Source organism: Selaginella moellendorffii, unplaced genomic scaffold, assembly GCF_000143415.4.
Source record: "Selaginella moellendorffii unplaced genomic scaffold, v1.0 SELMOscaffold_4, whole genome shotgun sequence".
Classification (NCBI taxonomy): domain Eukaryota; kingdom Viridiplantae; phylum Streptophyta; class Lycopodiopsida; order Selaginellales; family Selaginellaceae; genus Selaginella; species Selaginella moellendorffii.
In genome coordinates, this window is record NW_003314265.1 from 1,814,783 (window position 1) to 1,823,941 (window position 9,159).

Here is a 9,159-nt window from a genome sequence, read left to right on the forward strand (position 1 = left end):
ACGGATTTCACTTACTGTGAGGCATGAGATGCTTAAGAAAAGAGTTGTCTGTTGTAGTTGAGGCTGCAAGTAGACTGGGCAACTTAATGCTGCTTGCCAATAAGCGAAGCTGCTGGTTGGAGAAGGCTGCTGCAGTCTCTAGAATTGTGGAGGAACCTTCTGCTCTCGAAACTGCTGAACGCAAAGCCTAAGCTGCTGCTGGTGCATATCGACTTTATGATGAGATGGTAGCCCCTCGTTTCCGGGACTTGGAAATCCAGAAAGAAAACCAGGAACACTGTGACCCTCAGTAACTCTTGGAGTTATCTTAGCCTCAGAATAGAGAGCTGTAGGGAAATTTTTCCCTTGGCCTCACATTGGGGCTCTATCTCCTGTCTTTTGCTAGCCGCGTGCTTGTCCCAACCGACCTATATAGAAGACAAGACTCTTTACCTTTAGGAAGCGCCATTTAGAGCCATCGAGCTGCATCGATATCGTCAATTCCAGTAATAGTTCCCATATATCTGACTGTTAGCAAAAGGAGACAAAACAAGAGATTCACTTCAAAACGATTTACCTTCTTTCCGGCGAATCCTCAGTCTCAAATCTCATTTTGAAGCGCATACCAATAAAAATTTTCATCTTGAAAGATTTCACGTACTTCTGGTATGGAACAACAAATTCAGCTGGACTAGCCCTGAAGAGAAACAAATTCACCACTTTGCCGTGTTAAATCCAAAGAATGTCAAACGAGGATTGTAGAACACGGTGAACATGGTCTTAGTGGACACAGCATGAGCAGCAGCAGCCAGGACTCTGATTTGCATACTGTGGCTAGACAGTAGCGAAGACGAAGTGAAACTGCTCTACGTGCGCACAGCACACCCAATACCGATTCTCAACTCACCATGATCTCCCCTACGTGCTACGTAATATTATTACGGTATGAAAAACAGATCAAAAGTCTTGAAAATTTTATAATGACCAACAGTATCGGCTTCTTCTGGCTTACAAACACACTCCACCCTGTCGTCGAAAGATGCCTTCGTGGTTGTCCTGGATAAGAGCAGAATTTTGTAAGAAAGTATAGGTGGGACTTCCATTCAAAATCTTTTGCTGTAATCTCCTTTGCTGGAGGGGTTTGCTGATAATCCTGAAATCGAGTTTAACAAATATATTGAGTGACATATATCAGGATATATGAGCCTCGGTTTAGAGAAGCTCCTCGGTTTACTGCTCAGAGTCCGGAACACTACAAACGGATATGACAAAGTACGTTTCATTCAACGCTATGCAAGAAGCTCCAACGGAAATGGCGGAAGAAGAAATGCCCGACTATGACGACGGACAAACAGTCTTTATCGATGGTAGTCGAGACACCGGTTGCTCCATCTTACATCTTTCGGACTGGATCGTTTGATTGGTTACGGGCGCTTAATTTTAGCCAGCCAGCCGAGAAGCACATAGATGTGGGCGCTCTGCTGCCAAGTATGCAAGACAGCATGGTAGCTGAGAAAACGTCCACAGGGAAAAGAACTCGTTCAGACAATTATGAGGAGCAGGACCACTCTCCAAAAAGACAGGAGATTGCTAGTCCTGGAGAGGTTTAGCTGAGGAGTTAGAAAGGAAAGAAGAAGATGCTCGACAAGAAGAAGCAAGGATGAAGTTTGCGGTTTGTATTGGCTCAGATTTTTTCTTTTTCGTTGTGAAACTTTTAAATGGTTTTTGTAGGCCTACTGTGAGATTGTAGTAATACCTATTGTATTACAATTGGTATATTACTCTGAAAATTGGTGCACACAATAAAAAATTAGATTTAATAGTAAAACATGAAAAATTTGGTCCCTGATAACAAAAAGTTAACTCTATCACAATTTCAAATGGTTTTACCTTTTAGTGACAACATAAATTGTAAATAATGTCCTATTGTCTAGATGCTCCAGTTTCAAAAGGAGAGCATTGTTTGTTATTTGGTTAGTGCATTTGTTCAGATTCTGAGCACAGCATTTTACAGTTGACACCATTTGCACGGATACACCAACTATCACCTCTAGAGCCTTTGTCATAATGTTAATTATTCTAGTAGTCTTAACTCATCCTTGTCTTCCCTCACTTCAACTCCACTGAGACTGGGGCCTATGCTTTCTTTTTATTTTCACTCTTGCAAGTTCACTCAAAGATTGTTCCAGAGTGAATTTTACTTCACTCTTTTTTATCCAAAATAAAATGCTACTCTTTTTTATTGCACAAAGAAAAATTAAACCCGGTTCTTCAGGTCGCTGTCCCAACATGCTTCTCTACGTGTAATCTCTTCGCGTTTCGGAATGCCCGGCATGCCACAACGTACACCAGGACGAGCACTGCCACAACTACGATGTTGACGATCGCCGCTGTCTTCCAGTCCCCTCGGATGTCCTGCTCCACCACGCCCGCCTTGCAAGAATCGCAATCGAAGCACAGGCGCGTAGGATCGTTGCTCCACCTCGCGCAGTCGGGATTACTAGCGCTGCTCCTCCCGCGGGATGGCGGATCCCAGGACGTCGCATTGCGGAAGACGAGATCACATTCTAGAGGGGGCTTACAGCAGCCAGACTGATTTGGAGGAAAGAAAGATTTTAGAGGTAACATTTCGATCGCAAGGACCAGGGAAAGAGAGAGCATGTACCTCCACAGGAGACAGCCGCGCGGCATCGAAGCTCTGGATTGTTGGGTACGCCATCGCCAGATCCCGGCAAATGTCCAGATCCTTTAAGCATCCCTCGATCTTCTTCCATCGCTTCGCGCCACCGACTTGTTTCCTGAACCAGGGGGAGTAATCGCCGAGACTGTACTCCCGGAATCCCTTGCCGGGGAGGGCGCGGCCATGGCGCGTGCCACTGCTCACGGCCATGGTGAAGATGGTGTCGGCGAGCAGCAGTAGGATGAGAATGGAGAGAAGGAAGAGATAGATCCAGAGCAGCCATGGGACCTTGAAGCAGCCGCCAATGGATCCGGCGATGGAGAGGAGGAGGAGAAGGATCCCGATGGCGAGCACCAACCACTGGACGGATTGGACGCAGTGGCTATTGGCGGAGGCGAGGAGCCAAATCCCAGTGGCGATCACTGGGAGGGAGAGCAAGAGCGTGAAAACACTGATGATCGCAGTAATGTAATTGCTACTAGCACCCATTCCCTCCTTATCTTTTAACTAAAGGAACAACCCCCTTTAGGGTTTCAAGATAATGGTGTTCGAAACCCTAAATAGGTTAGAATCTAAAATAATCTAAAAATGGCCACGTGTTGGGCAAAGCAAAAAGGAAATATCTTTTCTTGAAACCCTAAAGAGGGTTAGTTAAATCTTAAACCCTAAACCCTGAATGGTATATGCTTTTGGCCAAGACATGCCAGAGGTGGAGGGCGATCGCCATTCCGGCAGCGGCGCCGCCATCGCCACCATCGCCACCGTCATCGCCACGCACGGTGAGTATAAACGACTACGCATCGCTGCTATGGCAATGCCGCGGCTTGGACGAGGTGAGGAAGCTCCACGCCCAAATCGCGGCCCGGAAGCTGGATCGCAACACCTTCCTGGGGAATGTCCTTGTCGATGCTTACAGCAAGCACGGCAGCCTCCATGGCGCGCAGCTCGCCTTCGGCCGCATCACCCTCCACAACGCCCACTCGTGGAACATCCTCATGGCCGCGTATGCCCAGAACGGGCATCCGCGCGGCGCCGCCACGCTCTTCCACTGGATGTGCTCGCAGGGCGTCCGGCCCAACGCAGTGACGCTCAGCACCGCGCTGCTCGCCTGCACCGCCGCCAGGAACCTCGCGCTGGGGCGGAAGCTCAACGAGCTGATCGCGAGCGAGGCGCTGGAGATCGACTCCCACGTCGAGAGCAGCCTCATCACCATGTACGGCCGGTGCCGCGAGATCGAGGAGGCCGAGCGGGCGTTTGATCGCAGCCCAGAGAAGGATGTGGTCTGCTGGACCGCGATGATCTCCGCCTATGCCCACAACTGGAGGACGTCGCGGGCGCTCGAGCTCGTCCGGAGGATGGATCTGGAAGGCATCAAGCTCGGCTTGCCGACGTACGTGAGCCTCCTGGACGCCTGTGCCAGCACCATGGATCTCCGCAACGGCGTGGCCTTCCACCAGAGAGCCGCTGCTATCGGACTGGACCGCTCGAGCACCGTCGTCGCTGGCACGCTCGTCAACCTGTATGGGAAGTGCGGCCGTGTGGACGACGCCCGGAGAGTTCTCGACGCCATGCCGGTGAGGACGAGCGTCTCCTGGACTGCCATGATCGCCGCCTATGCCCAGAACGGGAACGCTGCCGAGGCCATCAACCTGTTCCAGTGCATGGACCTCGAGGGGGCGGAGCCGTCCGACATAACTCTCATCTCGGTTGTCGACTCGTGCGCTGTGCTCGGGACCCTGTCTCTCGGGAAGAGAATCCACGCTCGTATCCGGAGCTCACCGTCGTTCTCCCAGAGCTTGATGCTGCTCAACGCTGTCATCACCATGTATGGCAAGTGCGGCAACTTGGAGCTCGCCCGAGAGGTGTTTGAGTGTGTGCCGCTGAGGACGAGGAGCGTCGTTACCTGGACCGCAATGATAAGAGCCTACGCGCAGAATGGTGTCGGCGAGGAGGCGATAGAGCTCTTCCAGGAGATGCTCATCGACGGTGGCACCGAGCCGAATAGAGTGACTTTCCTCAGCGTTCTTTGTGCTTGCAGCCACCTCGGTCAGCTCGAGCAGGCCTGGGAGCACTTCTGTTCCATGGGACCGGACTTTGGAGTGCCACCCGCGGGCGACCACTACTGCTGCCTGGTCGATCTTCTGGGTCGAGCTGGCCGGCTTGGCGAGGCCGAGAAGTTGCTGCTGCGGCATAAGGACTTTGAGGCGGACGTTGTCTGCTGGATTGCGTTCCTGAGTGCCTGCCAGATGAATGGAGATCTGGAGCGGAGCCAGAGGGCTGCCAAGAGAGTGTCTGAGTTGGAGCCGGAGAATGTTGCTGGCCGCGTTCTGCTGTCAAATGTGTACGCTGCCAAAGGTAGGAGAGCTGACGTTGCTCGGATCCGGAACGAGATGAAGTCCTCTGGCGTTAAGAAGTTCGCAGGCCGGAGCTGGATCGAGATCAACAATAGAGTTCACGAGTTCATGGTGAGCGACGTCAGCCACCCTCGAAAGTTGGAAATATATAGCGAGCTTGAGAGGCTGCACCGAGAGATAAAGGAGGCCGGATACGTCCCGGACACGAAGATGGTGCTGCGGGACGTGGACGAGGAGAAGAAGGTCCAGTTACTGGGTTACCACTCGGAAAGGCTTGCAATGGCTCTTGGCATCATCAGCACCCCTCCCGGAACTACTCTCAGAGTTGTCAAGAACTTGCGCGTGTGCTCGGATTGTCATGCTGCAACCAAGTTCATTTCCCAAATTGTAGGAAGACAGATTATTGTGAGGGATACCAGCCGGTTTCACCACTTCAAGGACGGCGTGTGTTCGTGTGGAGATTATTGGTAGTAGCTCGTAGACACTTTCACGCGGTGGAACTCCTTGACAGCAGCCCAGGGTTCTGATTCCTTTCTGTACCAGCAACACAGAAACGAAATTGAATTCAACTAGCTATTAAATGCTCAAATCGAAGATAGTACTTACAAGTCACGAGCCAGAAAATTTAGTTGAGCGCGCTGAGAAGGTCCAGAACGCTGCATGCCGCTTGCTGGAACTTCTCCTTCTCCTCCTCGAGCCGTGCCTTCTTGGCCACGGCGAAATCTCTTGCGTGCTGGAACTCCTCCGTCACTTCCACGTAGGTTGTATTTATGTTCCTGGGACGACCAGTCAAAAGTTTTTTTGTTTGCGCGGCGCCCACACAAGAAGCTGTCAGTAGCCTATAAGTAGAAGAAAAAGCTTAAACGGTCTTACGCTATGGCAGGAAGAAGCTCCTCCATGACTGTTTGCGTCTGTTGGATCACACCTGATTAAACACAGATGGATAGATCGGAGATCAAGTAAGAAAGAAAAAATCGCATGAATTCGAGGAGCGCTTACTGGTAACAAGACCGGACAGCTTCTCCGCAACTGGATCCGGATCGTCCTCAGCCGACACCGCATCGTTGGCCAGATCGGCATCCTCCTCAACGGCAGCGGCAGCTCCAGGCCGAGCTCCCGCCGCGGACACGGAATCGGGCGCCGCGCCTCCTCCGCCCTGCTGCCCTACATTCTCCATCGCCATAATATTTCTAGGGCGGATCACGAGCCCCAAATTTTAAACACCTTTCCCGCCCATTTCATGTTTTAGGGCTTTTGGATTTAGGGACGAATCGAATCGATAGAATTCAATGGATCGCGTCAGCGTGCTTTTGGGGAATGGTTTCCTCTCTTTCTGGATTGATTGATTCCTCGCAATGGCGATGATGTGCATGTACCTCAAGCTTCCCTCCACGCCGTGCGCGTTTTCCCCTCTTTGTTTGTATATTGCGGCACTTGCAGCGCTTTTAATTCGTTTGTTGCCTTCTTTCTTTCCTTCGGCACCACCATACGAGGTACTGCTACTGCTCTATTCTTTCTTCCTATCTTCCACTTTCCTTTCTTTTCTCCTCCTTTCCTTGTGTGTGCTTTTGTTTGTTTGTTTCTTATTACTTGTCAAACAATCAATGTTTGTGGGTGTGTGGGTGTGTAAGAAGATTGGAATGAGAGAGTGCTGTTAAGATTTGTTTCTTTCTTCCACTCCTTTCTTCCTTGTCAAACAATATCTGTCGCAAGCTAGCTCAGAACAAGTGTTAAAGATTATTCTCATTTTTTTTTGGAAAGCATGATCATCGAATATCGAGTCGTCTAGCAAATCCCTGCAGAAGAGCCGATCTTGTTGCTCATCTTCTAACAATTCTAGTAAAGGTAAGTCATTGCATTTTGATCTAAGCCCGGAGAAAATACTAAAGAACCTTGGTGGTGGTGGTGGTGGTGACTTAGTTGATCGTCAGCCGCGGCAAGAACCTCGCTACTATCATCGTGATCGTCATTGTTAGTAGCAGCAACAGTGGCAGCCACTTTCTTGAGATTAAACTCCCGACTGGAGCTCGTCACCAGCTCGATCAAATCCAGCTCTTGCTGCTGCTGTTGCTGCTGCTGGTGCCGGTTGATCGAATCGTGCTCGCTGCTCCAAAACGATTGCTCGTCATGACCGACGTGTTGCTGCTGCTGCTGCTGTTGCTGCGAGAGGTAACTAGAAAATTGATCATCGTTGTCCAGGTGAAGCATGCTGGGATGATAAGTCTCTTGCTCCTCCATGGCTGCTGGATTAGCCGTGCCGTGATCTCCCAAAACGCTGCTAACGTTGCTAAGATCCGCCAGGCCCTGAACTGTACAGCGCTGGCACTTGCATGGAGTTAACGCTGGCGGGCAGCAGCAATCGACGTCGTCCACTACTACGTGATGAGGTTCCACGAACAAAACATCTGCCGCTCGTCGCCCGCTGCTACCGCTGCCACTGTTAATCTGGTTAAGATGGTTACTGACGTAGAAGTTGCCAGTGTTTGTAGACGCTGGAGTGGGCCATGGAAGCTGCTGGAGATCAAACTGGTGCTGCTGTTGTGATCCTCCGTTTGATCCTCCTCCGCAACCACCACCGCCGCCATCGCCTGCGCTGCCGCTCAAGGTGAATCCTCCTCCTTCACTCCACACTGTGACTTGAGGATTATAGTTTCCTGGCAGAGCTCTGGCCTCTCCCCACGACGACTGCAACGCGTTGCCCGTGATCAAGCTCCCAAAGCTGGCGGCGGTGGAATAGTCCTGGAAGTCCGACGCGGCGGCGGCGGCGGCGGCAGCGGCGGAGATGATGTCCGCGATACCAGTGCTGGTACTAGCGGCGGCCGCGGCAGCATCGCTCTCCATCATCCTCTGGAGTAGCTGGTCCACTTCGGTGGTGCTCATGCTCATGCTCGTTGGCGGCGGCAAAGCGCTAGCACTGGCTGCTGCTTTGGAGGATCTGTTGGAGCGGTGATTCAGGGATCCTGAGCCGCCGCCGCCACTGCCAGGGGACTGGTGGTGGTGGTGGTGGTGGTGGCGGGATCTTTTGGCGGAGCTGCCGCCGCCGGTGGGCTGGCAGTTTATTCTCTGTTGATAGTCGCGGAGAACTGTGGAGCGCGGCACCACCTCGAGCGTGTCGGAGCCATCGGCGGGCTTTCTGTGCTTGCGACGGAGGTCTTTTCTTCTCATGGTTGCGTTCCAGTGGTTTTTGATGGCGTTTTCTGTGCGTCCAGGAATGAGCTTGGCGATATCTGCCCATTTGTTTCCCAGCCGATTGTGCGCCGAGACGAGAAGCTGCTCTTCGTCCTCCCTCCAGATGTCTCTCTGAAAGCACAGACCAAAAGAAAGAGAAGCACGATTTTCAAGGCATGAGTTTATATCATCTTCAACAAACATCAACATCAAACATCAAAAAGCTTCTTTCTTTTCTCCTCAAACAACAGATAGTCGATTTTACTGAAAACGAGGAAGAGAAAATGGATTAAGGTTCTTCGTTTACCTTGATATCTGGCTTGAGGTGATTGTGCCATCTCTCTCGGCACTGCTTTCCAATCCGCCCAGGAAGATAAGTTGCTATAAGCGACCATTTCTGGCAGCCGTGCTTTGCAACAAGCTCGCCTAGAAACCTGAGACAAACCAACAAGAAAGGAAAAAAGAAAAAATCGTGAGTTCCCAATTCGCAAGGGGGAAAAAAACTTTGGAAGCGAAAGAGAATCAAGGAATTCCAAGTAAACCTGTCTTCCTCCGGCGTCCACTGGCCCTTGATAATGTTTCGTTTCTTGTTGGAGCTGCTGATCCCGCCGCTGCTCGATCTACTGCAGTTGCGCGCTCTCAAATCCGCGGCCTCTACGTGGTGATCTAGGATGAGCCGCTGCTGCTGGTCCCGCTGCTGCTGCTGCTGCTCCCGGAACTTTGCATTCTCCTCTAGCTGCATGTCGAGGAGGTGCGCCTTTTGTGCCGCGCTCGCAAAGAGCAGGAAATTCTCGCTGCCCATGGCGCGGGCGCGCGCCCCCTCTCCTCTATCACTTTCAATCGATGGATCGATCGCAGTGAGCTTAGGGCAGGGAAGGAGGGCTCGGGAGACCGAGCGTCAGTATATGTCAGAACAATTGATCCATTTTTTTCCCCTTCTTTTTCCTCTCTTGTGTAACGGCTGGGCTGGGTTTTGAA

The 9,159-nt window shown here is 51.4% G+C and overlaps 3 protein-coding genes and 1 long non-coding RNA gene across 4 annotated transcripts in view; 1 reads left to right on the forward strand and 3 right to left on the reverse strand.

Annotated features, from left to right (window-relative positions):
• Positions 1-526, reverse strand: part of LOC9655694 — a 1,072-nt gene extending 546 nt beyond the window's left edge. Inside the window, exon 1 of the long non-coding RNA XR_002991665.1 lies at positions 16-526. This is a non-coding gene — a long non-coding RNA (uncharacterized LOC9655694). The remainder of the gene's footprint in view (positions 1-15) is intronic.
• Positions 527-2,187: 1,661 nt separating this feature from the next.
• Positions 2,188-3,176, reverse strand: LOC9655695 (tetraspanin-8). Its single transcript, XM_002964455.2, has 2 exons — positions 2,645-3,176; positions 2,188-2,571 (listed from the first exon to the last, which is right to left on the reverse strand). The coding sequence occupies exons 1-2, from the start codon at positions 3,146-3,148 to the stop codon at positions 2,251-2,253; spliced, it is 825 nt and encodes a 274-aa protein (XP_002964501.1). The 5' UTR covers positions 3,149-3,176; the 3' UTR covers positions 2,188-2,250.
• A 91-nt stretch (positions 3,177-3,267) lies between these two features.
• Positions 3,268-5,504, forward strand: LOC9654661 (pentatricopeptide repeat-containing protein At3g24000, mitochondrial). The gene has a single exon (XM_002964059.2). The coding sequence runs from the start codon at positions 3,343-3,345 to the stop codon at positions 5,482-5,484; it is 2,142 nt and encodes a 713-aa protein (XP_002964105.1). The 5' UTR covers positions 3,268-3,342; the 3' UTR covers positions 5,485-5,504.
• On the reverse strand, positions 5,460-6,226 carry LOC112344361. The gene is made up of 4 exons (XM_024668931.1): positions 6,013-6,226; positions 5,887-5,938; positions 5,620-5,789; positions 5,460-5,547 (listed from the first exon to the last, which is right to left on the reverse strand). The coding sequence occupies exons 1-3, from the start codon at positions 6,194-6,196 to the stop codon at positions 5,639-5,641; spliced, it is 387 nt and encodes a 128-aa protein (XP_024524699.1). The 5' UTR covers positions 6,197-6,226; the 3' UTR covers positions 5,460-5,547; positions 5,620-5,638.
• Positions 6,227-9,159: the final 2,933 nt, after the last annotated feature.